Source organism: Syngnathus scovelli, chromosome 2, assembly GCF_024217435.2.
Source record: "Syngnathus scovelli strain Florida chromosome 2, RoL_Ssco_1.2, whole genome shotgun sequence".
In the NCBI taxonomy this organism is placed as follows: domain Eukaryota; kingdom Metazoa; phylum Chordata; class Actinopteri; order Syngnathiformes; family Syngnathidae; genus Syngnathus; species Syngnathus scovelli.
The window spans coordinates 1,445,679-1,469,921 of NC_090848.1; the positions used below are offsets into that span (position 1 = coordinate 1,445,679).

At 45.7% G+C, this 24,243-nt stretch overlaps 2 protein-coding genes and 1 long non-coding RNA gene across 6 annotated transcripts; 1 reads left to right on the forward strand and 2 right to left on the reverse strand.

Annotated features, from left to right (window-relative positions):
- Window positions 1-167: 167 nt before the first annotated feature.
- LOC125988580 (probable ribonuclease ZC3H12C) lies at window positions 168-8,424 on the reverse strand. Of its 3 annotated transcripts, none has more exons than XM_068649443.1 (8): window positions 8,245-8,424; window positions 7,912-7,998; window positions 5,163-5,255; window positions 3,446-4,236; window positions 3,222-3,361; window positions 2,918-3,152; window positions 2,599-2,705; window positions 168-2,529 (listed from the first exon to the last, which is right to left on the reverse strand). In XM_068649443.1, exons 4-8 carry the CDS (start codon window positions 4,174-4,176, stop codon window positions 1,112-1,114), a joined length of 2,631 nt encoding a protein of 876 aa, XP_068505544.1. In that variant the 5' UTR covers window positions 4,177-4,236; window positions 5,163-5,255; window positions 7,912-7,998; window positions 8,245-8,424; the 3' UTR covers window positions 168-1,111. The 3 variants fall into 3 exon arrangements, with proteins under 3 accessions (XP_068505544.1, XP_049609882.1, XP_049609883.1); XM_049753925.2 differs by having other exon boundaries at window positions 8,079-8,424; XM_049753926.2 differs by lacking the exons at window positions 7,912-7,998; window positions 8,245-8,424 and adding an exon at window positions 6,359-6,883.
- Window positions 8,425-8,686: 262 nt separating this feature from the next.
- Window positions 8,687-10,332, forward strand: LOC125988589 (uncharacterized). Its single transcript, XR_007488411.2, has 2 exons — window positions 8,687-8,929; window positions 9,001-10,332. It is a non-coding gene; the product is annotated as an uncharacterized lncRNA (long non-coding RNA).
- LOC125988583 (mitogen-activated protein kinase kinase kinase kinase 4) lies at window positions 9,321-22,975 on the reverse strand. 2 transcript variants are annotated; one of them, XM_049753932.1, is made up of 31 exons: window positions 22,691-22,975; window positions 22,285-22,350; window positions 19,941-19,997; window positions 19,134-19,259; window positions 18,892-19,002; window positions 18,439-18,529; window positions 18,223-18,353; window positions 18,107-18,161; window positions 17,959-18,037; window positions 17,645-17,820; window positions 17,495-17,567; window positions 17,207-17,417; window positions 16,962-17,123; window positions 16,543-16,629; window positions 16,164-16,316; window positions 15,635-15,886; window positions 15,365-15,456; window positions 15,105-15,232; window positions 14,909-15,003; window positions 14,485-14,663; window positions 14,278-14,386; window positions 13,787-14,056; window positions 12,510-12,627; window positions 12,272-12,442; window positions 12,055-12,198; window positions 11,853-11,987; window positions 11,677-11,777; window positions 11,452-11,601; window positions 11,218-11,377; window positions 10,994-11,133; window positions 9,321-10,921 (listed from the first exon to the last, which is right to left on the reverse strand). In XM_049753932.1, exons 1-31 carry the CDS (start codon window positions 22,745-22,747, stop codon window positions 10,838-10,840), a joined length of 3,963 nt encoding a protein of 1,320 aa, XP_049609889.1. In that variant the 5' UTR covers window positions 22,748-22,975; the 3' UTR covers window positions 9,321-10,837. The 2 variants fall into 2 exon arrangements, with proteins under 2 accessions (XP_049609889.1, XP_049609891.1); XM_049753934.2 differs by lacking the exon at window positions 13,787-14,056 and having other exon boundaries at window positions 22,691-22,974.
- Window positions 22,976-24,243: the final 1,268 nt, after the last annotated feature.

Consider the following 24,243-nt stretch of genomic DNA (forward strand, 5'->3'; position numbering starts at 1 on the left):
ACCGCCGCGCTTCTCTCCGCCCCAGGTGACATTGGGTGAAACTTGAAAAACAGATTTGAAATGTGGTCGAACGACATGAAAGTGAAAAAAAAAAAAAAAAGATGTGAAACTGAAAAATAAAAGACTTTAATCTGAAAGTATTTCTAAATAAATAAATTGCTACATACTAAGAATACTGACCGTTTTATTTTATGGTGGTACTCTTAGACGATCAATCACAGCTACAATCGTAAAATCCTTACAGAGTCGTTGGAGTAACTTTAAATGTTGCTGAATCAAGTCGGCACAAAAACACATGGATAAATCAAAAAGGCGCGGGAAAAAAACAACAACAACAGTTAGCTGAACATAGTTCAGAGTATCGGATGTGTCGTAAGCACGATGCCACCAAGAGGCATTACTTTTGGCCCACCCTCAGGTGCCACACTGACACACGGTGCCAGCAGGCCCGAGTGAAGGCGCTTCATTGTTACACACATTTTTGGATTTGCTTCTATTCAACAGCATCCCGGGTCAGGTCAACCGGCTGCAAAAAAAAAAAAAATCTCAACCCTCCTCATTGGTCAAGAAAGACCGTGCTCACTCCGCAAATCTGGATTTCCTCATTTCATTTTGACACAGAGATGCTGCAAAAAAAAAAAAAAAGCAGTCCTGAACCAAACCTCCCCAAAGCAGCTCACAAACCTAAACAAAGTAGGCCCCAAACTGCCACAGGATTTTTTCCACGATAGCTGGAACATATTTACTACATCAAGAGTGTGACATGTTATCATACTGCAGCGACCTGATACAATTTGTATCAAACATGGCTCATTGGGGATTACGCTGGAAATCTGCTACAGATGACACCTTAAATATATTTACACGCTCGATATTTGGTCTGTAGCCGATTCCAGTCAACCCAAGAAAAAGGGCCACACTAGAGAAATGTTTGTGCGGTGTACTAGATGTATGAGCGAGAGAGTTCCCTTACTAAAACTAAGGTACACACCACAGGATCATCTTCACTTGTGTCATCTCGAACAAGATGACGAGCTGTCATCAGCGCACAAAAGGGCCCATCGACACACACACAGATTCATTTTGATCGGCAATGTTGATGAGCAATGCTTCAGTAGCCCATCTGAGCTTTCTCCACCAAAATGGCAGCTGCCAGTTGCTGGGGGTCCGTAACATGGGGGCTCCTGGCCATCACCCGACTCACCAGCTCAGGTGGAAAAATGTTGCACAGGTTGGTATACGCTTTCTCCCTGGCGTCCCCAAAGCGGCCGTGTTCGGGAGACTCGGGGAACATGTGTGAGGAAGGGGCCAGGTGAGGTGGGAGAGGAGATTGGGGCAGCGGGTGATTTAAATAGTGTGATGAGTGGAGAGTGGGATGAGGCAAGTGGCGTGGCGTGTAGCCATCTTGCGCCCACTGAGGCGAGTGCCACGATGCCGGACTTTGATAGGCGCCGGGCCCGTACAGAGGAAGAGCTGGCGGTTCCCTGTAGTGGCCACTATCCCAGGTGGGCAAAGCTTTCATGCGGTGGTGATGTTGGGATACGCACTGATGCTCGTAAAGATGACAATCGGATGCGCTCTCGGCTCTGGTCGGAGCTACACGCCGGCCGGTCGGAGAAGCGGGGGTGTTCGCCGTGTGGTAGTCGGCCGGGCAGCTGGAACGTGTTGCGAGCGGTTGGTGCTGGAAATGAAAGGGTAATGGGTAGAGAAGCGCTTTTGGACCCGTGTTGCCAGCCTGATTGTGATCCCAACTTTGCCCCGGTCCTGCGCATGTGTCGTACCCGTGCGCTCCCGGGTTGGTGATTTTACTGGCGTAATCGTGAAAGCTGCAGCGTTCGTGGCTTCCCGCTGCTTGCCGGAACTGCGGGCGACCGTGCGGGTTGCCGTATTGGCTGGCGTCGTCCACCGAAGCGTCCTGGCAAGCGTGACACGGCCGATCGCCGTACGAGTCGCAGCTGCTGCCGCAACTGGCGCTGCTTTCGCTGCCGCATTCGGAGCCGGCCGATCCGGTGGAGCCCAGCCGTAGGTCGGCGTCGTGCGGGAAGCGACTATCCGGGCTCTGCCTGGATGAGATGCGAAGACCGCTGTAGGCGTGCGCCACGGAGTAGTAGCTCACGTCTGGGGACTCGCAGTGCGGGTAGCGGTCATGACAGGGGGCCGGAGGGACACCCTGAGGGGTCAGCTGGCCGTGGCCTCCTGGAGCTGCTGCGATCCCGCTGCAATTAGCAGCGGATACGTCGGCGGCCCTCTGGCTTTCCGTCCTCTCTTTTGCCGCCAGTTTCTCCTCGGCGTCGCCGTACGAAAGAGCTCGAACGCCCGGGTCGGACTGGCGTTTTGCCACCCCTTTCTTCGCCTCCATCCTTCCGGCCGGCACGCTGTGGCTCTTCACCAGTCCGGCGTCGCCCTGGTTCTTGGTGGTGATACAGGTCTTGGCACTGGCCCGGAGCTCATCGGCCACAGCACGTTGCGGCTGAGCGCCTCGCTCCGGGTGGTAGTACTTACATTTGTGGCCGTAAGTGCACTTCTTCCCTGAAAATGGAGATATACGGATGTGGAGTCAACAACAAATGAATGATGACGACCCGACTCGGTTCTCACCGTAAGGACAAGGCTGTTTTTTCTGCTCAGGCATCATCGGTCTTTTCCTTAAGAAGTTGTCTAAGCTGGGACCGTGTCGGCCGAGTGGGTCATCTGGTGGCATGAATCTGACAGACGGGGAGGGAAGATTACCGGAAAGAATATTTCTGAGTTGATTATGTGACGCGATGAGAACAAAGTGTCTGATTTACGAAGATCCAAAATGGTGGCCATACCACAAAATAAATAAATTGGCACACAAAAGTACATCAAGTTGAATATCCCTCGTCTCCCAATCTTAAAATGTTATCGTCGGGTGATTGGGACCGATAAGACCTACTTGTCATTGACAAAGGAGTACATGAGTAGTCGCTCGTCGATGAACTTCTTCCACTCGGGTTTCTCATTCGCGAGGTCTCTGTAGTTGTCGTTGGACACGATGATGCCGTCCGACTCGTAAGCCAGCTTGACAATAAAGCGGTCGTCGTAACAGACCACGCGGCGACCTTGCACGCGGCGTGAGGGCGTGAACACGAGGATCTTCTCCTTCTCCAGACGCCGCAGGATTTCTTGGTCTGCGGAGGAGGACAATGGCGAGATACAGCCAGCGCCATTTCATCTCCTGTCTGGACTTTGGAGCTGACCTGTTATTGGGGCGTCGGGCCGAGACTGCTCCTTCCTCCACGCAGGGACGAAAACTGTCACATCCTGGTGGCCGCGTTCTAAGAACCACTCGACAGCCAGCTGAATGCCCTGGCAGGAGAACACCTCCTTGTTGCCGTGGCTACAGGCGTCACAAGAATACAACCAGTCTCCCCTTACAAAAAATGCTAACGACATATTTGCAATCACCACAAAGCCTGCTCACCTCATGGCGACATTACTGCCATCCACTACGACAGGGCGCAGGTTTCCCTGGTCACACGTCTGGTCCGACGGGCACGGTGAGTCCATTCCTGAAGCTGCCGGCAAATCAGAGGAACCGTAAGAGGAGCAAGAGGACGATGACGTTGAGGAAGATGACGCCACTGGTTGCTCGCCATCTGAACAGCCCCGTTTGACCAACTCTCCCAATATGTCGTTGATCAAGGTGCGTGGTCCCAACTTGGAGAGGACCAGCCGTACCGTCTCCTCAGAATAACCCAGTTTGAGCGCAAAACCCAGTTTGGCCTGATATTGCTCGTCGACGGGTGCCGGCTCAGATTTGGGGTTTTCCTGAGACACGGGTCGGCACTCCGATGAAGGTTCGACCGGCGACTCGGGCGGTCCTTCTGTCCCCAAGTCCACGCACTGGGTTCGACAGAGCGGCTGGTGGCCGCTCTTGCTGGGAGTGGAGCCGCTCTGTCCTCTGTTTGGGTTGAGGTCGGCGGTAAGTGCGGCAGTGGGAGATGCCGGCGGCTCGACTTCTTTGGCGCCGTCCTCTGCCACAGCAACAAGAGGGGCGTCGGTAGCGCCGGTGTCACTCTCCCTCTGCTCGTCCATGGCGAAAGGCTCGTCGGCAACGCCAGCCTGCCGGTCGGCCCCTGCTACGTGGAGGTACTCAAGTTCCAAGTGGAGGATGCGGCCAGCTCCTGCCTCCGCATGATTCTTCTGTCCCATGGAGCGCTCTCTGACATCCGGTCGATTGCAGCCACCTCACAATCCGGGAGTCATCAATGCCTGGAGAAGAAGAAGAACACAAAGAAGTAAAAAAACAGGGCAGCTGCACTCTCGCAATGAAAGTGGGCCTTTCTGAAGGCATTAGTTAATTGATTATTTGTCAAAATGAAGGGATAAAATAGAAAAGGATCACTTTTTTTATTTTCCTGCTTAAAAAAAAATACATAAACTGAATGCCATTGATATTTGCACTCATAATAATCATACACCATGCCGAATAGAATGAAAGAAAATTAAATAAGCCCGGTGCTTTAAATATATATTTTGAGCTTAATGTTGGGGCAGACTGAAATAATTCATCTCTGTGCTTGCACATTCAACATTTGAAAACTTAAATGCTTCTTGCATTTGCGATCGACTCACTGGTCGAAACAAAACACATCGTAAGGTGAAGGATGCAAAAGACATGCTAAGGATGGAAGAAAAAAAAAGATGACATTCATGCACACTATAGGCAAAAGAGAAAAAACAAAAGAGAAAGCATACCCCTGAAAAAAATCATGTGGATAAAACAGAACAACAAACCGGGAAAGGATCAGAGGAGGTGCCATAAAGCATTTAATAAAAAAGGGAGTTACATGACTAAGCCACGGTTGCTAAGCTGGAGCAGTTCAACACCCCCCCCCCCCCCCCCCCACACACACACACACAAAGTACCACACAAAGCCGCTCAAACCACCCAGACAGGAGCATTTGTTCAGACAGTGCGTGGGGGTGAAGGGAAGGAGGGAGGGAGGGGCTCTCAAAACGCCAGACAGTAACAATTCATTTCTTCCACCAGCACAAATTGATGGGAGCAAAAATAAAAAGAGCAATTCTGACTTTTCAATGAGGTCAACAATATTACTGTGGATGTATTGGGAAGAACGTGTAAATTCACATTTTCATTTATTTAAGTTTTTGAAACTCCGTGAGACATCACTTACCGTGGCGGAGGGGTTTGCGGGTCCCGATGACCCGAGCGGCTAAGTTGTCTGGAGCTTTATGCCCCTGGCAGGGACACCCATGGCAAACAGGTCCTAGGTGAGGGAGGGACCAGACAAAGACAAATTCATCGACTACTACTGATAATTGCAATAAATGGGCTCCGTTTTCTCTTGATTTACATTTCACGTATGTAAAATTGGAAGTAAATTAGTCCTGCTGTATCAGCATTGGAAAATTCCACTCCAAGAATGAATTTGTCTGAACAGAACAACACTGACTACCAATGTGCTTGCATCTTTCAAACTTGAGCGGGCCCCCCCCTCCCATATGGCGCAAATAATACAGCATGGAACATCCCGCTCGGCCGGCCGGGGGAGAGACTGGCGCTACTAGAGGACGCTGGAAATTCCCAACTGTCACTTATTCTCCACAGCCGATTGGATGAGTGCACACACACACACAAACACACACACACACACACACACACCCTTCCAAGTGACGCTCAGTTTGGGCAAATGCATACCCGCAAGATATTAAGTTGTCATTCAAGCTGTATTTACACCAATTCATATTTTTTGCTCAATTTGATTATGTGTCATGGCAACGTAGAGACAAAAACAAAACATGGATTTGTAGGAGGCCTCTTCCAAATGTGGAGAAAGGTCTAACTAGTATTGGATATCTGCAACGGACAAATCTGGACTACCTCAACCATGCTAGCTTGATGTGATTGGAGTGTAAAGATTAGCGATGTACGGAAATGTCGGCATCTGCCGAAATAACACAAAGCAAATATTTATATATACTATCTTAAGCATTTGAGATATGTCCATCAATTAAATGAGGAGTGAAGAGGTGTCCACTATAGCTAACCGCATTTGAGTCAGTGAAGCTAACTAAACACTGCTATGCATTTTTAATATTTGTGTTATTTCTGCACAATTCATTTATTTCTTGCGTTCCAGTAATGTAAAGCCAGTCACCGGATAATGAATCACTTGGAAAAAAAAATAAAATCCAACATAAAATTAAATTGAAATTGACCTGCAGTGTAAATCCAGCTTTGTGTCTTTGTTCGATTCATGCTGTATTACTTCACATCTCACATCAACTCCACTAGCACTCCGTCAATCATGAAGCCTCACGTTTGCACATTCAAATCACCTTGATCATCTCATTACTTGCACATACTCACAGAATCATCAGTGACTCAGCCAACAGTGATGAAAAAAACCCACAAAAAAAAACAAAAAAAAAACCACCAACCCAGTTTCCACATGTTAAACAGAAGCCTGCAGGTGAAAGTAAAGAAGAACTCTCGGATAAATCCGTGTTCCCCTACAGAAGCACGTTGGACAGTGAGAAGCAGAACAGATGGAGGAACAATGTTAACCGTGAGCGGCTGCGTTTCCACCAATCGCAGGGAGGCGCCGAGACAACGGCGGGAGGAGTCGGACGCCTGCGACAACCCGTTTCCCCAAGGCACGCGTAGTCAAAGCGCGCACACACACACAAACATCTGAATGAGTGTCCCCTGTGTGCTTGCACAATAGAAGCACACAATGGGAGGCCGGCCAGGGCAGCTGGAGGGTGAGGGATGGTGCCATTACGGCTCAGGGCGGCAATGGTGAACACCTGTCTCTCTCCTCTTTGTTTCGGGGTGGGGGCGGGCTCGGGGTCAAGCAGAAACAGAGGAGACCTTAAAGAAAGCGTACCCAAGAGGAGTGTGGTGGTAAGGAGAAAAGGCGGGCGTGTGGAGGGGGGAGGGTCTACGGATATCAATAAATTTTATCGCGGTGGCACACGTCAGATGACTCGGAAGGAGACATTGTTATTTTTTTTTGATTGATTAACAGGATTTAAAGGGGACATCTCTTAAGGAAATGACTTTTTAACTGCTTGTATACAAATAGTTGGATGTGTAGAATGCCTTACCAATCATCAAATGGGAACTTAACAAGTAAATTGTTTATTTTAGCATCTTTGAAATATGTCTTTTGTTCAGAATTTGGCTGAATTCTGACACCTCAACCACAAATTTATAGAACAATGGCTTCAAAATCCACCATTGACAAAAAAAAGATAAGTGTTTGACAAACTGTTAAGACTAGTGGGGGCACATACAACATATTATTATAAAGAATTTTTTTGGGGTTGACTAGTGCTTCAATTAAGGGGTCTGCTGTTAAGTCGACTAAATATAGCAACAATGTTTGAACACCATAGTTTTGTTGCATGTCCCAGACGTCATGGTAATGGAAGCTGTGCTCTCCATTTGCATGAGACACAACAGACTCGGAAATATTTCAACCAACGTATTATCAATTAAAATTGAGTGTACAGTCAAACCTCTACAAATTTCAAATTTAACCCTGCTTCGTGTATTGAAATGTTGGATCAAATATTTCCATTCGTTTAATCCGTTCCACAGCCAGAAAACCAACGAGAACTGCCGATAATTCCTGTAATTCCTTCTTTATTCTGCTTTTTGACAGGAGTACCAAATGCCTTTTATTGAGACATATAGGAACTGTTCAATTTTGGAGAGATGGGAAATGAGGAAAAAAAGCAAGCAAACATATCTAAGAGAGCCAAATTCAGAATATGGAAAATGCTTCATCGAATGAGATGGTGGGAAAAAAATATGGAACACAAAAACTTATTGACAGCTACTTGAGTTGCCCACACATCCCAGTGCAGCTTCATAGTTAAATTTTGATCATTTAATGACAAGTATGAAATACACACCACGGGGGTTGGCGAGTCAGCTGGAAACGCTCCCTCTCTACTCCCAAATTGATCCGATCCACCAGGACACCAGTAGGCACTGAGATGCTGCAAAGCATTAAACAGCACACAATCACCAAAAAAACAACAAATAAAAGCTGGGGCACCTTCAAAACAAACAAACTAACCTGAAACATATTTCAAATGCTTTAGAAAAACGAGCCTGTTGAGGAGCAAAGGTGCTGCTGATTGTTTGCGTGCACGCGCACTGCAAAGCAAAGCGTCCGTCACGACCTCCTTGCAGGTTTCCCCACACGACACCGCTTAGCATGCTATGCTAAGGCTCCAATTTGCCTCGCTCAGTGTGCAGCAGTCATGGTTTTCGTTTGGTCGTCAAGCGCCTCCCTCCATATCAAATCGACAGACGTTATTGTCACATTGTGGCGACGCACAGACAAGAGCAGTCCAGACCATCCGGCTTGCCTCGGAACGTGACCCAGCCTAAGTGATTCAAGTTCACAGTAGTAACAACACTCGAATTCAAGCTGTATTTCAAAATAAAGCACATTTCCGATTGCTTTTGTTAAACTACGGACTGTGTTAGAGGGATTCTTACCGTTAATACTCAACAAATATCTACCGAGTCTTTTAGTGCTCTTATTATGTACTTAATATTAGAGAGCGGTATCCTTTTGTAAACGTTAACAAAATTGTATGCATTTATTTTTCCCAAACCGGAAACGACGCATTCATGAAGAGTGAGCTTTGAAACCCGATTGGTCTTATGCATCGACAGGAGGCGTATGTATGTACGGAAGAGGTTTAGGGCTAGTGATGAAGAAAAAAATAGCTTGACAAGATTGTCACTTTTATCTCAAAATTCTGACTGATTAATTTTCAGAATTTTCATTTTAAACTCAGAATCCTATTTTATTTGCATAATTCTGACTTTAAAGTGATCGGTCTAAAATTGAAGCCCGAATACGGCCTCAGGCTGATGTGTCAAATCAAGCAGACTTCACCCAAAAAGTGGGCATCAGTAAGTGGACCGCCCTTCCGTTCCAAAATACCGTTTAATCTCTTCTGAGTTTTTTTTTTTTTTTTTTGCAGTACTGTAGCAACTTTGTATATAGTTGGAGTTCTGTCGTTTCCAATTGCCTAGGGAGGCCGTGAAGGCAGCAGACGGGAGGAGATAGACGGCTGAGAGAGCCGGGGCGCATTGGAAGACTGAGGCTCCACACACTTGTCTTGAATTCTTGTTTTGTGCAGTAAAGAGCCGGTTACGACACTTGCCTGGTACTTCGGTAACGCTACAGTGCTGACATCATATTTAATAAAGTGCCAATGTTTGCTCTGACAAAGACATGTGCACACAACCCAGGTCTCTGTAGTGTTTGGATCAAAATTCAATATGACAAAAGAGAACTCCACAATGTAAATTTCAGTTTATTCAATGGAGAGGGCCTTTCAAGAACTAAGAGAAGTACACACAATGGACATAAATTATAGAGGCAAATGAATGAAGTGTAGGAAAACAATGAATCCACACTGAGCAGGATGCAGAAGAGTCAGTTGTCTGGATTTGTCATTCAATGGTGTGAGCATTTTCATTTATCCTGTACATGAAATACTAAATGATAGTACAAAAAGGAATACAAAATACAAAAACCGTCAAACTGCCCTCAAATTATCCATAAATATTCATATTGACGCACATTGGTTTGACAAAACAATGACTTCTGTAAACATTTTCAACATGTGTGCATTACCATTTAAAAAAAAAACAGCAGTCGCATAGTAACTGAAAGGATTTCATGATCAAACCAAGCCCAGGGTAAAAATATATGACACTTTTTGGCCATCACCGTGGAATTCCTTTGCAACACTGCTGCAATTATGGCCTCATTTCTTTCACAGATGGACTGAACTTTCAGTGGGAGATGTGGAAATTGCTGTTTTGCTTTTTTGTACACGCAACTGTGATGTTAGGTGATAAATGACAGCAGCCTTGTCATACTGCACAAGATGGGAGGGGGGGGAAGACAAAAAAGACTTTCGCTTAAAGAAAAGTTAAAACAAGGTCCATTATGTCTCGGTCACTGATTCTAAGCTTTAAGCCTTCCTTCCACTTTTTTGCTTCATAGAACCGGCAAAGAACTTTCAGCAGTTGTATTGGAGTAGAGACGTTATTTAAGGCAAGCGGAACTCATATGAGCGACAGTGGCACTATGGCGCTCGCATCCTGTCAGCTCTCATGCACACAAGTTTTGTTCTTTTTTTTTTGCGGGCACTTGTAAATCGACTGCTGACCTGTCAATCAAATTCACAGTTTACCACTTGTTCCTAACAGCCCACCAATTGGTTAACACAAATTTGCGTCCCCCCCTTCACGATGACGGTGGATTCTCCCTCGATTTACGTGTAGCAATTAAATAAAAAATATACAGTGTATGAGAAGTCGGAGCTATTGGGCTGATGGAGCAACTTGCGTGATGTTATGCTTGGAAACTCGGATAATCGTACACCCTGTTGTTATCACCAAGATCCTTCAAAGTGTTTTTAAAGAAGGCATACAAGTGTTTACTGGGCCACTAAGTGGGAGGAGGAGGGGCTTGTGTCACCTGAACTAAAAAGAGCAATAAACTGACTTATCAACTAGTGGCATATGTGTACCTACGCATATGGTCGTGCACATGCTCAGTGCGTCCTGCATGGACCTTACACGCACAAGATGTGAGGTTGCTGAAGAGGTTGCCTCAAAAGGTTGGACACTCGCGGGATTTTCGGTCAGAATACAGTTTAACTAACACACACACACACACATGCCCCACCCCCCAAAAATGCAACACCCCACCCACCCCATCACTGGCAATTCATGACGACAAGTGTGGAGGAGAGCCTAAACAACTTCATCATCACAGTAGATCACCGTGTAATGGGATCTCGACTACCAGCTCATGAGAGAAGTACGACCCAGGGTCATGAAGTACACCTGGCTGGCACCTCCAGCCCGGACAGAGGCAAAGAAGACCTGCGGGACGAAGACCACAATATGAACTTCTCGGTTAAGTCATGACGAAATTGCATGGGGAGCGCAACGCACCTTGTCATTCCGCTCGCACAGGAACTTGAGTCTCTGGGCTCGTTTGTGCATAAAGACGCCGTCCAGGTGGCCGGTCTCCACTGAGCGGATCTCTATGGCCTTCTCACCCCAGCCCATGATTTGGTTCGACCTAATGTAGGCTGCACACAGAGAGACACAAGTGTTAACTCACGATTCTTGCGTCCATTTTGATTAGATGCATATTTCCATCTTAAGTCACTTACCCACTGAAGTTGGCATTTCCCCCCATTGTAGCACCACGTCCTTGGTGATGCGCCCGTACGTGTTCACGTAGACACCCTCGTCCTCGTAGCAGACGAGCAGCTCTATTCCGTCCGTGTTGGGCAGGATGATAATAGCGTGGCACTGAATGCTGGTCTGGATCTGAAGACGATTGAGGGACCATTTGAGGAGTGCGAGTCAAACAAAGCAGAAGGGAAGTTGAGCCGGGCATTTACGTGAGTGGGTAGATAGATATCGTAGACTGCGCACGAGTCCACATCCACAGCATGGAAGCCTGAGCAGGAGCCATAGATGACCTTTAACCTCTGACCTTCCTCTACGGTCAGGTCCACCAGCAGAGGTTTGTGCACCAAGTCGCCAAATGACTGAAAGCGAGCGAGGGTCAAATTATTACGCTGGCGTCAAACACAGCAAGAAACAAAACATCTAACTGGCTCCACCTTGAAGGCCATGAACTTGTGGTACGGTTTGGGCGCCCAAGCATAAACCTCCACCGAGTTCTTCAAGGCCAACACCAAAAATTTGATCCTCTCGTATTTGACTGGAACGCACATTGATTAATTACGATGAGAACATTTCTTTTCTGTGTGGCTTGTTGCCGACTGGGCCCACGCACCGACTTTGTAGTGGACGCAGCCTTCCAGGTCGCCCACATTAACCCAACCCTGCTTTTTTTCCACCTCTGGGTCATTATGCAAAATCTTGTTCCGCAGCCACGACAGGTAATACACTCGCAGCTTGTTCTTCTTGCCTGAGAGTAACATTCCTCGAGTTAATGCTTCGTTATTGACATGCAGTGGTTCAATGCAATGGTTTACCTGAAATGGTCACCAGAACGTTGAGACCCTCAAGGACATCCATCTGCTGGATACGCCGCCTGTTGATCAGCGGGTAGACCTTGCCCTGACCGCTGCGGTCCAGCAGCATCAGACCGCTCTCGGTCCCCACCAGCAGGTTGACCCCTGCATTCGCAAACGTGCCTTAGCAATTCTCGCCTTAGCGATGACATCACAGTACGGTATTAGAAAGTCTTACCCCAAAGGGCGGCGCAAAGAATCTCCGAGTTGAACCGCTTTTTGTATTTGCGAATCTCCGGCGTGTCACTCGGCGGACGCGTGTTGACGGGGTTGACGTTGACCACCGAGCCTTTGCGGGACGGGTCGGACCTCAGCGGGTCGGCGAGACGAACGTCTTGCCCAAACGCTGCTGCAGGAAGAGGGTAGAAGACATTTGACATTTGAACTATTCAAACAGAAGCCGTGCTTTCACCTACCCATGTTGTTGAGTGAGCTTCCACTGGATGGGGAAATCTGGAGTAGGCGAGGGTCGATGAAGGGAGTGAAGGACGACGACGACTTGTGTTTGGACATGGAATTACTCTCAGATTGGCTCTATCCGAGAAAACAAAAAGTAGGAGTTAACAGAGTGACAACAGCATCAGTGGAAGACAGATTGAAACTGATCAATTGGGAGAAAACATCAGAGTATGTTTTTTCGTTGCCTAAAAACGCCCAACTGTGAGGAGATATGCTCAGAAGATTGCAAAATGATGGTCAGTAAATATTTTTTTCAAAACTTTGAAAGCGCTTTAAAGTTTTCCAAAAATTTACTTTGTTGGTGCCTGGGGGGGGAGGATAATGGAATGGATCATACTCATGAGCCATTAGCCTTTTTTCACTTCCTTTATGATTAGATCCCATAGAAAAAGGATTAAAAAAAAAAAAAAACTGTGTACATAAGTATATACTGTATACTAAAAAACATTTTTGTTAAGGTTCATAACAGACAAAGCTGGAGTTAGTTTCAACAGAAAAAAGAAAGGGGAGTGGAAAGGTAGAAGTGGCAGCAATGCTGCGGTACAATGCAGGCAAAAGAGGATCCTAAATTCACCACCTTGATGCACCTGGTTTGAAGAAGTAGTAGTATTGACCAAAAAAAAAAAAAAACCATCAAGCACTTATAAGCACAACGCAAAGCAGAGATATCGGCTTGTTAGTTCACCCCGAGAAGCTCCAGTGGGGTTCACTTCATGCTATGACCATGTTCTGCTACCGGGAGGTGTCAGCCAGGCCATAAGAAGGAAGAGAGCCAGAGGAAAGGTCAGGAGGATGGAGCCAGAGAATGCAGATCTGCCAGACCCAACAACCAGAATGGTACTAGAGGTTTTGTACAGGCTCAGAGATTTGATTTCTTTTTTCTTTGTGTGTGCGGGGGGTGGGGGGGCATTAAATAAAATTAGCAAATACAGTGGAACCTCTAAAGTCAAAAAATTTGTGAGTGGGAATAAAATTAAAAAAAGGCTTTTAAAATCTTCCACTTCAGTTGGAAGTCAAAGAGTTAAAGGTTCCACTGTAGATCAGTTTAACCGGGAGCAAAAACGATCAGTTTAAAAGGCTCGGAAAACGTGTGGGGGGAAAAAAATAAATAAATAAAAAATAATCAACAGATTCAACTGTCAGTTGACCCAGATAGGTCGCCTGTGTCCGAGCCTGAACTCCCTGGAGTCCATTCTTGCAGGTGCTGGCCTCAGCCCGAGTGAGGGCAACGTACCTCGATGGCAACAAGCTTGTCCAGGGGATTCAGTGGGGACATGGCCAGACTGACATGGCTAGATGGTGATGAGAAGGAGGAGGAAAGCATGGATGTGGAAGAGGAAGGGGAGTGATGGCTTTGTTGGATAAGGTCTGGTAGGTGGTGAATGCAGCCAGTGAAGCCATTTTTCTCTTGTAGGCTCTGGCTGAGGGTTTGGGGCTGGCCGCGAGAGGCACCGGCCGGGGAAGAGGAGGAGAGATTGACCAACCGCTTAATGTCAGCGGTGTTCTGCAAGCAAGAACAGGCACACTTTTGGCTCTAGTGAACAGGAGAAAAGATGACGCGCTCGTGTGGTTTTCAAGATCCTCTTCTTCCAACAAACAACATATTCGGCTAATATTTACTTCATACAAAAAAAAAAATTGAGGGCCATGGCGATTGGATGGAAACCCTGAACCCTGTGTTCTTTCGTTTTGCCAAAAGATGAGGTTCCCGTTTCCTCTCCCTACCTGTCTGATGACCAGTGTGCCATCCTTTGACGGTGTGGTGGACTGGTTGCTTTCAGAATCGTCAACCAACATGGTTTTGGCAGATCCGGTCTCCCCGTTGCTCAGCCTCCTGCGGAGAAGATTCCATGTGCAGAATTAGAACCATTTCAAGAATATCTTTTAAAAAAAAGAGATGGGACAGGAAACAATCGTACAACAATCACTGACCCAGAACGGGAGTCCTCTGCTCCCGAGGTGGACTCGTCTCCCGCCTCCTGGTCGACTTCCTCATCATCCTCCTCGTCAGTTGTGCCGGAATCTTCACTTGAGGAAGAGTAGTCGGTCACCTTGTGGGGAGGCCGCACATCGTCCACTGCACGAAGCTCCTTAGCGAGGGCTGTCAGGTCCTAAACCAAAAAGCAGGGAACATGAAATCTGGTGGCAGTGGTCTTCACCGCAGAGTGAGGAAGGATATGCAGGAACACAATGTCACAACGCAAGAGGAACAAAAAAAATGACATCATCAGCCAAAGAAATCAAAGGGTCTAAGTTTTGATATTTTTGTACACAGCAATGACGAGTGGTGAGATGATGCCCTCCAAGCATTCCAAGTGAAGGTTGAAGGACTATCTCGTGAATAGGAAACACTTACAGCAGGTCGAGTAGGCCTGGCAAAATTCTTTTCATCCGCTTTTTTAGGAACATTCTCAGGACGCTGGAGAGGGGACCCTTCAGATTTGGAGGATGCTTTGAGGGTCAAAAGAGGAAAGTGGGTTAGAAGATGTTGGCTTTGATTTCATTTTGGCAAAGTTGGCAGACAGGCAGACAGAAATTGGCTGATGACTCACAGCGTGGTCTGAAGCGGTCTCCGGGACTGGCTTGGGCGCTTGAGTTGGACGAGCCGGATGAACTCCCACTTCCCGGCCGAGGCTGCAGCTTCTCGACGCGGTCCCACAGGGGGCGCTGCTCCACATTACTGCCCGACAGAAGAAATCTTCAATAAAACATTTTGAATGAACTGCACGCTTTTATCTACACCCTATGGAGCCCATATCGAACACTGGGTGAGGATCAAGTGGATCAATTTGGCTAGATCTTCTGGACTTACCCAGACGCATTCCTCTGGGCACCAGGCTGCAATGGCAGTGGAGACTCCCGGCGTGACAGCACCGGTGAACGGGACGTTGTTCTCACGGGTACCTGAACATGACGTACACAATGTTTGCTTGAGAGCGGTTAAACTCTCACCCCTCTACTTGACAAGCAAACATCTATTTCAGCAAAACATTCATCTCAAAACATCAAATCAATGACAGACAAAGACAGGAAGTGAATGGGGGAACACTGAAGGTACAAGGGGAAGAGGGCAACTCTTTACCTTGGGAGGCACTTCCTCACCAGGCTGGTGGTGAAGGGGAGGTTGGGGCTGGGGGTCAGTGCGTACAGGCGATGGGTGATGATGATGGGCGTCCTGGGCGCGCATGTGCAGTTGTGCAAAATTAGTCGTGACACCACCGGGCTCGCTAAAGGACTGCGAGCGAGCGACCGCAGGCAGAGAAGGAGGAGGAGGAGGAGGAGAGGGGGCAGCGCTGTTGCTGCTCTTGAGAGCAGCAATGTGGGACCACTGGACCTTCAGGGAGGGAGGGAGGAAGGGAGGAAGGAAGGAAGGGAGGGTGTGAAAAAACAGCAAAACACAAGGGAAGATGTGTGGTGTGCATGCACGCAGTCAATAACAAACATGCAAACAAGGGACGATACAAAATAAAGATAGCAATCACTGTCAGGACATATACACGTAGTGGCTCCAAGAGCTCGGACTCGCACCCGAAATCCGAGTTGGCTGTTTGTTTACCGCTAAACCGGTCAGTCCAGAATCAATTTAAATTGGTTCGTAGAGGAGCAGTTACCTGAGGCTCCATGGGCCGGTGCATGGCAGAGGCCTCGGATGTGCTGCTCCCGTTTGAGAAGGCTTCAGCAGAGCGAGGGGGAAGAGGAGGCTGCTTGGGAAGAGGGGCAGCCTGAGGAGAGCCCTGAATATTCTTACGGTATCGCTCGTCAGCCTGGGGTGAGGAGAAACAAGGTAAGTGTGGGGGAACAGGAATCCCCAAAAAAAAAAAAACTAGTAAGCATTTGTCTATTTCTTTTTTCTTGGGAGACCTCAACCTTTCTTCCGTCCTCTTAAATGTTTAAAAAAGATGCACACCTTAGTTAGTCGGTATAAATGAAGTGCTGTGACAGACTAAGGAATATACATTTAATGAAGGTCAACGTGATTGTGTGACTGACCAGTAACATGGCCTGTTCACGCAGCAACTGCTCCTGGAGCATCTCCAAATGTCTCTGCTCCTCCTCAAGTTTCCGCCGGATGTACTCCTGTCGAGCCAAAAAGATATTCAGAGTTAGAACAGTAGTATCAATGTTTCGTATTGTACATGTTATTGTTGCTTTAAGTACCCGTAATGGTGTCTTACTATATTTAGTTGGCAAAAATAAATCTAAACTATCGTTTTATTGTACCGGAGCCTGGGACTAAAAAAAAAAAAAATTGATGAAATACAAAGATAGAAGGAAAATGTGGCCCCACTTGGGCTACACGCATTTCCACAACCAGGCCAGTGGAAATTTATGATTATGATTTTTTGAAAGGTCTGTTTTTATTGGTCTGACCTGAATACAGCATTATGAACTGTTTAAAAAGAACAGACCTGCTCACGATCGTTCCTCCTTTTTTCATCCTCAGCACGTCGGCGCTCCTCCTCCTCTTTTCGCCTGCGATCCATCTCCTCGACGCGTCTCTTCTCCTCTTGCTCCCGCCGACGCTGATCGCGCTCCTGTTGCCGTCTCATTTCGCGTTCACGTCTTTGTTGCTGCAATTTTGAACACAAATATGTATTCGTTGACTTGATCAGTTGGCAGCTCTGGAACAAATCAGATGAGATGGTCAGCCAACCTCTTCTAGGCGCCGCCGCTGCTCCTTCTGCTGCTCAATACGCTTCTGCCTCTCGGCCAGTAGTTGGCGCTTGTATTCCTCCTGTTCGCGAAGTTGCTGCTCCTGCAACAGTTGCTGACGGCGAAGAGCTTCCGACCTCTCCTTGTTCTCCTGCTGCAGGCGAATGAAGTCTCGACGGAGCGTCGACTCACCCGGCACATTAACAATGGAGCTAGGAGATGACAATTAGACACGTTAAACTGTGCACATGCAGTGAGGAGTAAGTAGTGAGGCGAGCCGCAACCAAACCTTGGCTCTCCCTCCTGCTCTGCTGGATCTTCTTCCTCTTCTTCACTGCCACTGTACTCATACTCAGTCTCATCTGCGTGCAGAAGATATTCCAAGTGATGCAAATGTGACATAAAGGTGTGTTCCTCAGAATCGAGGAGACAAACGCACCTTTTTCGCCCCTCTTCTTCTTGGTGCGATCGATGTGGTCTTTCAGCTGAATCCGGACCTGCCTCTCGTTGGGCTGGTCACGAATGAAGGGGTGTTTGAGCAACTGCTCGGTTGGCGGCCTCTGCGTGTAGTTCTTCACGAGGCAACCTTCGATGAAACTGAAAAACTTTTTGGACCTGCACAGTCCATAAATAAAAGCAAGCAAAAGTGCCAAATTAATTCAATTCAGTTACAATGTAAGTTTTCCATCCATCCTATTTTCTATACCGCTTGTCATCGGGCAGATCATATTGAATGATACCTACTCAACTCACCATTTTTTGGATTTGAGTCTTGGAGGCGGGTTTCTTGGAATCAGGAAGAGTGCTCGCATGGGATGCATGTCACAAAGCGCTGCAAGTGCATGCGTCATAGTAGATCACAAAGAACCCCAAAAGTGCTTTCAAACGGCGAGAAACTTACGTGGAGCTCCTTCAGCCATCTCAATTGCTGTGATTCCACAAGACCACAGATCACTCTGCAAGAAATCAACAGTGTCAAGCACACACGAAAACGCACAATTCAAAAGAGGGTCTTACCCGGTAGTCGTATGTCGCGTCGGGGTTCTCGTCGCAGGCGATGACTTCAGGGGCCATCCAATAGGGGGTACCGATGAAAGTATTTCTCCTGCCCACGGTTCGATCAAGCTGGGCACTTACACCAAAGTCCACTGAGGGTTGGAAGAAAGTTTCAATGATTATTGTAAAATTACAGCTGCACATCATTTTTTTTTTTTTTTGACAACTACTACTTGCCTAATTTGACTTCAGCATTCTCTGTCAATAGGACATTCTGGCCCTTGATGTCACGGTGGATGACGTGGTGGGCGTGGAGGTGAGCCAGACCCTATCAAAGGTAGACAAAGAGCACATGGTCACGCTGAGATATTTCAAAAACGATCACCGGTAAAAGCATCCGACAGCTCAGCCCAAGGGCAACAAAGCCAATGTCCGAAAAGCGGTCAATCGTGAAAGTGGAAATTGACCACTAAAGAGGAACCATGAATTTTAGCTGACACCGACACAATAGCGTCATTTCCGAATATCATTTGATGATTGATTAGTTGCTGCTTAATTGATTAATCACTGCACCTCTCATAGAAACCAATCTGTGATTTCACTTAACGGGGTCCCACTTAAATGAAACTTTTTTTTTTTTTTAATCAGTTTCAATAAAAGATGAAAAGGGAATGGAAGAGGAGCACTTACTCGGAGTATTTCTCTGGAGATGTAGGCAATCCAATCTTCCTTTAGCTGGTTTCCCTTGGTGTTCTTCACTAGGTCTGTGATGGAACCAGCTCCGCAGAACTCCATCACCAACTGAACATCCAAAAATAGAGAAAAAAAGGGAAGAGAAACATTTTATGAAATGTGAAAAATATATATGGTGGTTGTAAAATTTTCAACAATCACCCAAATATAAGAATTTTTGTATGAATTTGAAGACTTACCCACAGCTGGTCGTCATGTCCGGGTGGACTCTTTTTAATAAAAGCGCCATAGTAGGTGGCAATGTTTCTGTGGTGGGAATACTTCTTAAGCATATTAATCTCCAATTTAATTTCCTCCTCTTCATCCTGCACACAAACAAATGAGTGATTAAGTTCAATGATTCAAGCTACTACCGGGACACCGTCTGGCATACTTACTAACATTCCCAAGAGACGCACAAATTCCAAAACTATCTCCCGCATGGTTCCCGATCAGTCATTAGTCGCCCTAATCTCGTGACGGAGTAAAACGTTCCCATTGTGGGAACTGGCTCGTGACAAGCATCTTTTCTCTTCCAAAAAAATAAATGCCCCAGCTGGTAGCTCTGAAACCCAGCGTCAATGTTCGAGTTGGATAAAAAAATAAAAAATAAATAAATATCTGATATTTTTCAGCCGATACCAATCAACCGAAAATAATAATCAGCCTTTTCCTATGTCATGATTAGATCGGGTCAAGTCTAAATACCAAGTGTTCCAAAATTGCATTCTATAAAAGGCACTGAACAAGAGAGTTTGTAATTATCCCAAAATATAACAAGAAAAAAAAGAAATATATCGCTCATTAGTAATTACCTTGCCGCTGTCGTAGTCGCGTGGACAATCCCTAACATAAGGGTATAAGCATAAAGTTGACAATTTCTTCTTTTATTTACTCATGTCAATAATCGTATGTCATTATGAGCTAAAAGAGGCTGGCAAGCTCTAGGATTTTGGTTGAAACGGACATTTTTTTCCTCATAAGAAAGAAAGAATCATGCTTCAAACCTCTGTGACATCCATGACCTTGATGGCAGCCAGCTGTCCGGTCTTGACATGACGTCCCTGAGAGAAATGGTTGGAAAATCTTACTAAATTATACAAACATTGCTTACATTAAATCTCAAATTCGACAAAGACTTTCAACTATAAAACACATTCACACATTCTTTATTTTCTCGAAGGTAAATCAAGGTTGACAACAACTGCCATATTAATTCATCATTAGAATTGTTGATGCTGTAACGATTGTACAGCAACATTTGAAGAGGTTTGTAATTATTTGAAATGTTAGTTTAGGGATTATAATTTGTGATAGTTTGCACATACATGAATCAATCCTGTGTTTCAACTGCAACACGTTTTGATAATGGACTGTCGGAGGATATGCACTTTGGGAAGAACACCCAAAGTTTTGTTGAAAAGGATCAGCCGTTCAGCGAACACTGCAAGTCTTGTGACTTGTGATTAGACTAAGGGTCATCATGGGGGGGGGGCAACAAAAGAGTTGTCATCTTGAGAGGCTGAGGAGCGAGTGTGTCAGTGTGTGTGTGTCACATTCTTGCATTCCGCTGAATGTAATGAAGAACTGCAAAAGCAAATGCCATCAGGTAGCTGGCGTCTACCATCTTACTTGTTTAAACCGACGGCGAACCAGGATAGCAACAGCATCTAGCGTTCGCCAACGTTTTGGCACAAATAGTGAACACCACATTGACATATCCAGATGAAAGCTCCAAGCAGACCAAGAGAAACCGACTGTGTTTGTAAATGTTTGGAGGAGTTGCTTCCTTGCTTGTGTGAAGCATATTGTGTTGCCTTTTTGCGTTATATAATTAAAGCTGACTTTCCTGGCCAGACAACCATCGCACGGGGAGAACATGCAAACTGGAGCCGGAATCGAACCCAAAACCTCTGAGATGCTAATGAGTCAACCACCATGAAAAGGATAATCAATTTATCCTTTTTTTTTTTTTTTTTTTTTAAACAACCCTATTTATCAGTAATAAAAACCGAGCGCTGGTTTTCTGAAATGTGCTAATTAGCATATTGAATGATAGGGGCAAGCCTAATTGCAATCCACTGCCTGTGTTACGATGAGTGGGAAAAGTCGGGAAAAATATTTATCGTTGCAACACCTGACACGTACGTCATGCTTCTATGGAGAAAATCAGTGCAGTGTCAAGTTTGCACCAAAAGAAGGTGCTAATATACTGTAGACTAGAAATGTCTGGGATTGTTGCATTTTATGAATCACAGAAACCTGATTACATTTTCAGATTTCCCCACGCTTTAATCAAATTATTTAAATTTAATTTAATCATGGCCAGCTCATGATCTCCAGTAATGCGCAGACTACAATTAACACACAACTTTATTGCACCCTGGTGAGCTTAAGTGATGGATAGCAAACATTGTCATTACAGACAAAATAGTTGGGCTGGGGAAAAAAAGTTGAGCACAAAAAATTGGTTGAAACAAAACATTTTTTTATCTGAACTTGACGCGTTAGACACAAAGTTCAATGTAATGCAATAGTTGAACATTATCAAGGTAAATTCCAATTAAATAGTGAGGGATACATTGAGCTTGCTTCTTTTTCAGCATGAAAAAAAATGTAAATCTTACATTAAATTTCATTGTAATTCTTTCATTATGTCATCTCTTTGGGTACATGTTAAATTTGGTGATAATTGATTGACCGGCAAAATTTACACTGTCCGGATCTGATTGTAAACTATCAAAAACATCTGAATTAATTTGGAATTAGGCAGAAATTGGACCTACAGTGCAAAATGTCAATTTTGATGTAACAACCACTCTTGATTCAAACATAAATCTCCCTTCTCATAACAGCCAGCAAAGTTCATTTTTAGAAGAGAAGTAAGACACCAGCAGCTGAACAATCCGTGAGAAGGATTCCCATGAACTGAACTGGACTTAGTTCTGAGCAGACATTAAAATTGCTCCGACTTCGAAGGAATGGAAGGCATGGAATAATATTAAATCAGGTCGCACTTCCTCATCTTCATATCAGTAAGGTATGACAGTGGATGAATCACACTGATTCATTCTTGAACTTTAAGATTACGTTTAGTAACATGAACAATCAGCAACCAGCTCCAAATCAGAGTGAGACAACTCAGGCGAGACAAAAGTGATGTCATGTTTCTGCAGCACATATGAGCACATCTGCAAAATTCCCATTTGCAAACGAGGTGGTTTAGTTTTCGCGGGGGGGGAGAATCAAGAGAAATAGATAAGAAAGAAAAAAATACCCCAACAACAACGATCTTGTGGTGATCATCTGTCTCCTGTAGGACAGAAGACGACCTGCCCCCCTCCAACCAACCTTGTATACTTGCCCGTAGGTGCCATTTCCAACCACCTCGACCAATTCAAATATGCCGGCTGGGTCCTAGAAGAGAAAAGATGGAGTGGATGTTAAGAAAAGAAGAAATCTCGTCTGATGTTGGGAGCATTATGCGCTATGAGCCAGCTGTTGCGCCCTGTTTAAGCCTCATGTGCCAAATAGATGTGGAACAAAGGAAAAGCAGACAGCGGCAACACCTCGCGGCGGCGGCGGAGGCTCAGCGCTCCTTTTCACTGCTTCCACCGAGACAAGGAGCCACATCTGTGCCTCGACTGAAGGCCACTCACGTTAGCCACGCGCTATGACGTGCGGTTTGTCGAGTTGCGTTAAATCCACGCAAAAGAAATCATTTGTAAACACGCGGTCTCGTGTCGGAAGAACTCACCCGCAGTGAAGCCAAGTCTATGTCTACTAGACTTTTAGCTGGGGAGTCGTTCGCCATCTTTCATATAAACGCCGTGTTTCCCTTTACAGCTGCTAACTTGTCAACGAATGGCTCATTTGCGAGGACCTCTGCGGGTATATTGAATTAATGGATGTGTCCTATTTGTCTTTGTAGGGTCCGCTTTTCAGGGGTGGACGCTGGGCTCTTCCTACTCCATGTTGAGGTGGCAGCGGCGGACTCCCTGTTAGCACTCTAGCCGCCCTAGCCACTGCCCTGAAGCAGGCTTAGTGACTTCCGCCAACGTTATTTCAAAATAAAAGACGTTCTTTTGGACAGGACGTTTTGTATTGAGTACGATCGGTATCTTTTTTTGTGAATACAAATAATCCATCTCAGTCAAATATTTAACCTTAGAGTGACGTTTCTTGTTCGTTTTATAAGTCTCAATGTTGGCCACTTTTCAAAATATTCTACACTGAAAGTATGTGCGGCCAATTTCCGTTGATTTTATTTATTTATTTTTTGTTTTTGCCGGTTAGCTTGCCGCAATTTTAAGAGAGCCGCACTAGCGGCAGAGCAGATCCACTCCGAATACTCAGTGGACAACTGGGCCTCTCTCTCTCTCTCTATAAAGCATAAACAAGTAGATTATTACCAATATTTTTTAGCCCACATAACACCGGAGCTGCCAGCCACTACACGCAGCGCAGTCCATCCGCACGCTTGTGGTCACGCGCACAAAGACTTCATTGTCAATATTGGTCGACAAGGGTGTGGCAAGCGAGCCACCTCAGAAGTGATGCTCATTGTATGCAGTCGTTCTCTAAGGCCCGCATGGGACATAGCTTTATTGTGTGAAGGCTGATGGCCTTCACACTTTTAACTTGATCATTGGTATTCCTCGGACGTTTTGGGGGTTCTATCTGTTACGAACTTCAACGTACGTATTCCATAAAATTCACGCTTGGGGTGCTTCCATTTTTTCCCCCCATCCCAAATATTTACAGGTTTCCCTAAATTGACAAATTTTCAACCCAAAATTCACCATTTATTTCTAATTGCATATTCAACGTTTCACATTTACATTGTTCTTATTTAAATAATAAGAATGAGAATGGGTTAACATATTTGCATGACGTGACTGCTGCTCTGCTGAGATGGTGATGATAAATACTGAGAGGTTCCCAGTTTCTTCAAACAGGTCAAAGCAATCAATAAAAAGTGTCAAACTCAAGACCACTCAGATTGGAACTGGGGAGACGGGAATATTACTAATACGCGCTGCAAACGACCGAACGCTGCAAATTCAGGAATGATGCAAACAAAAAAGACAAGCACACACAAACTAAAAAAAAAAAAAAAAACGCATAACAAAAAAAGTTGGATGTATAAAATTCTGCACATAGCCAAACGCTGCAAAACAGAAAACACAAAAATTACGCTTGCCTGGCCGGTTCACCAAAAAACCCCGCCCCTGCTGTACTCGAGGTCGACTTGAGTTGCGTTCAATAACCGCTCATAAAGTAGGACATCTTCAATTGACATCGTTTCTC

Bases quoted from the DNA above. Each gene is read 5' to 3' on its own strand.
- LOC125988580 (XM_068649443.1), bottom strand. From the start codon at position 4,176: ATGGGACAGAAGAATCATGCGGAGGCAGGAGCTGGCCGCATCCTCCAC. The intron at 3,362-3,445 runs GTGAGCAGGCTT...TGACGCCTGTAG, and splicing joins GGCAGTAATGTCGCCATGAG to CCACGGCAACAAGGAGGTGT. The intron at 2,530-2,598 runs GTGAGAACCGAG...CTCCATTTTCAG, and splicing joins AAAACAGCCTTGTCCTTACG to GGAAGAAGTGCACTTACGGC.
- LOC125988583 (XM_049753932.1), bottom strand. From the start codon at position 22,747: ATGGCGAACGACTCCCCAGCTAAAAGTCTAGTAGACATAGACTTGGCT. The intron at 17,124-17,206 runs GTTGGCTGACCA...TCAAAATTGCAG, and splicing joins AGCGGCGGCGCCTAGAAGAG to CAACAAAGACGTGAACGCGA. The intron at 15,457-15,634 runs GTAAAGAGTTGC...CGTCATGTTCAG, and splicing joins GTGAGGAAGTGCCTCCCAAG to GTACCCGTGAGAACAACGTC.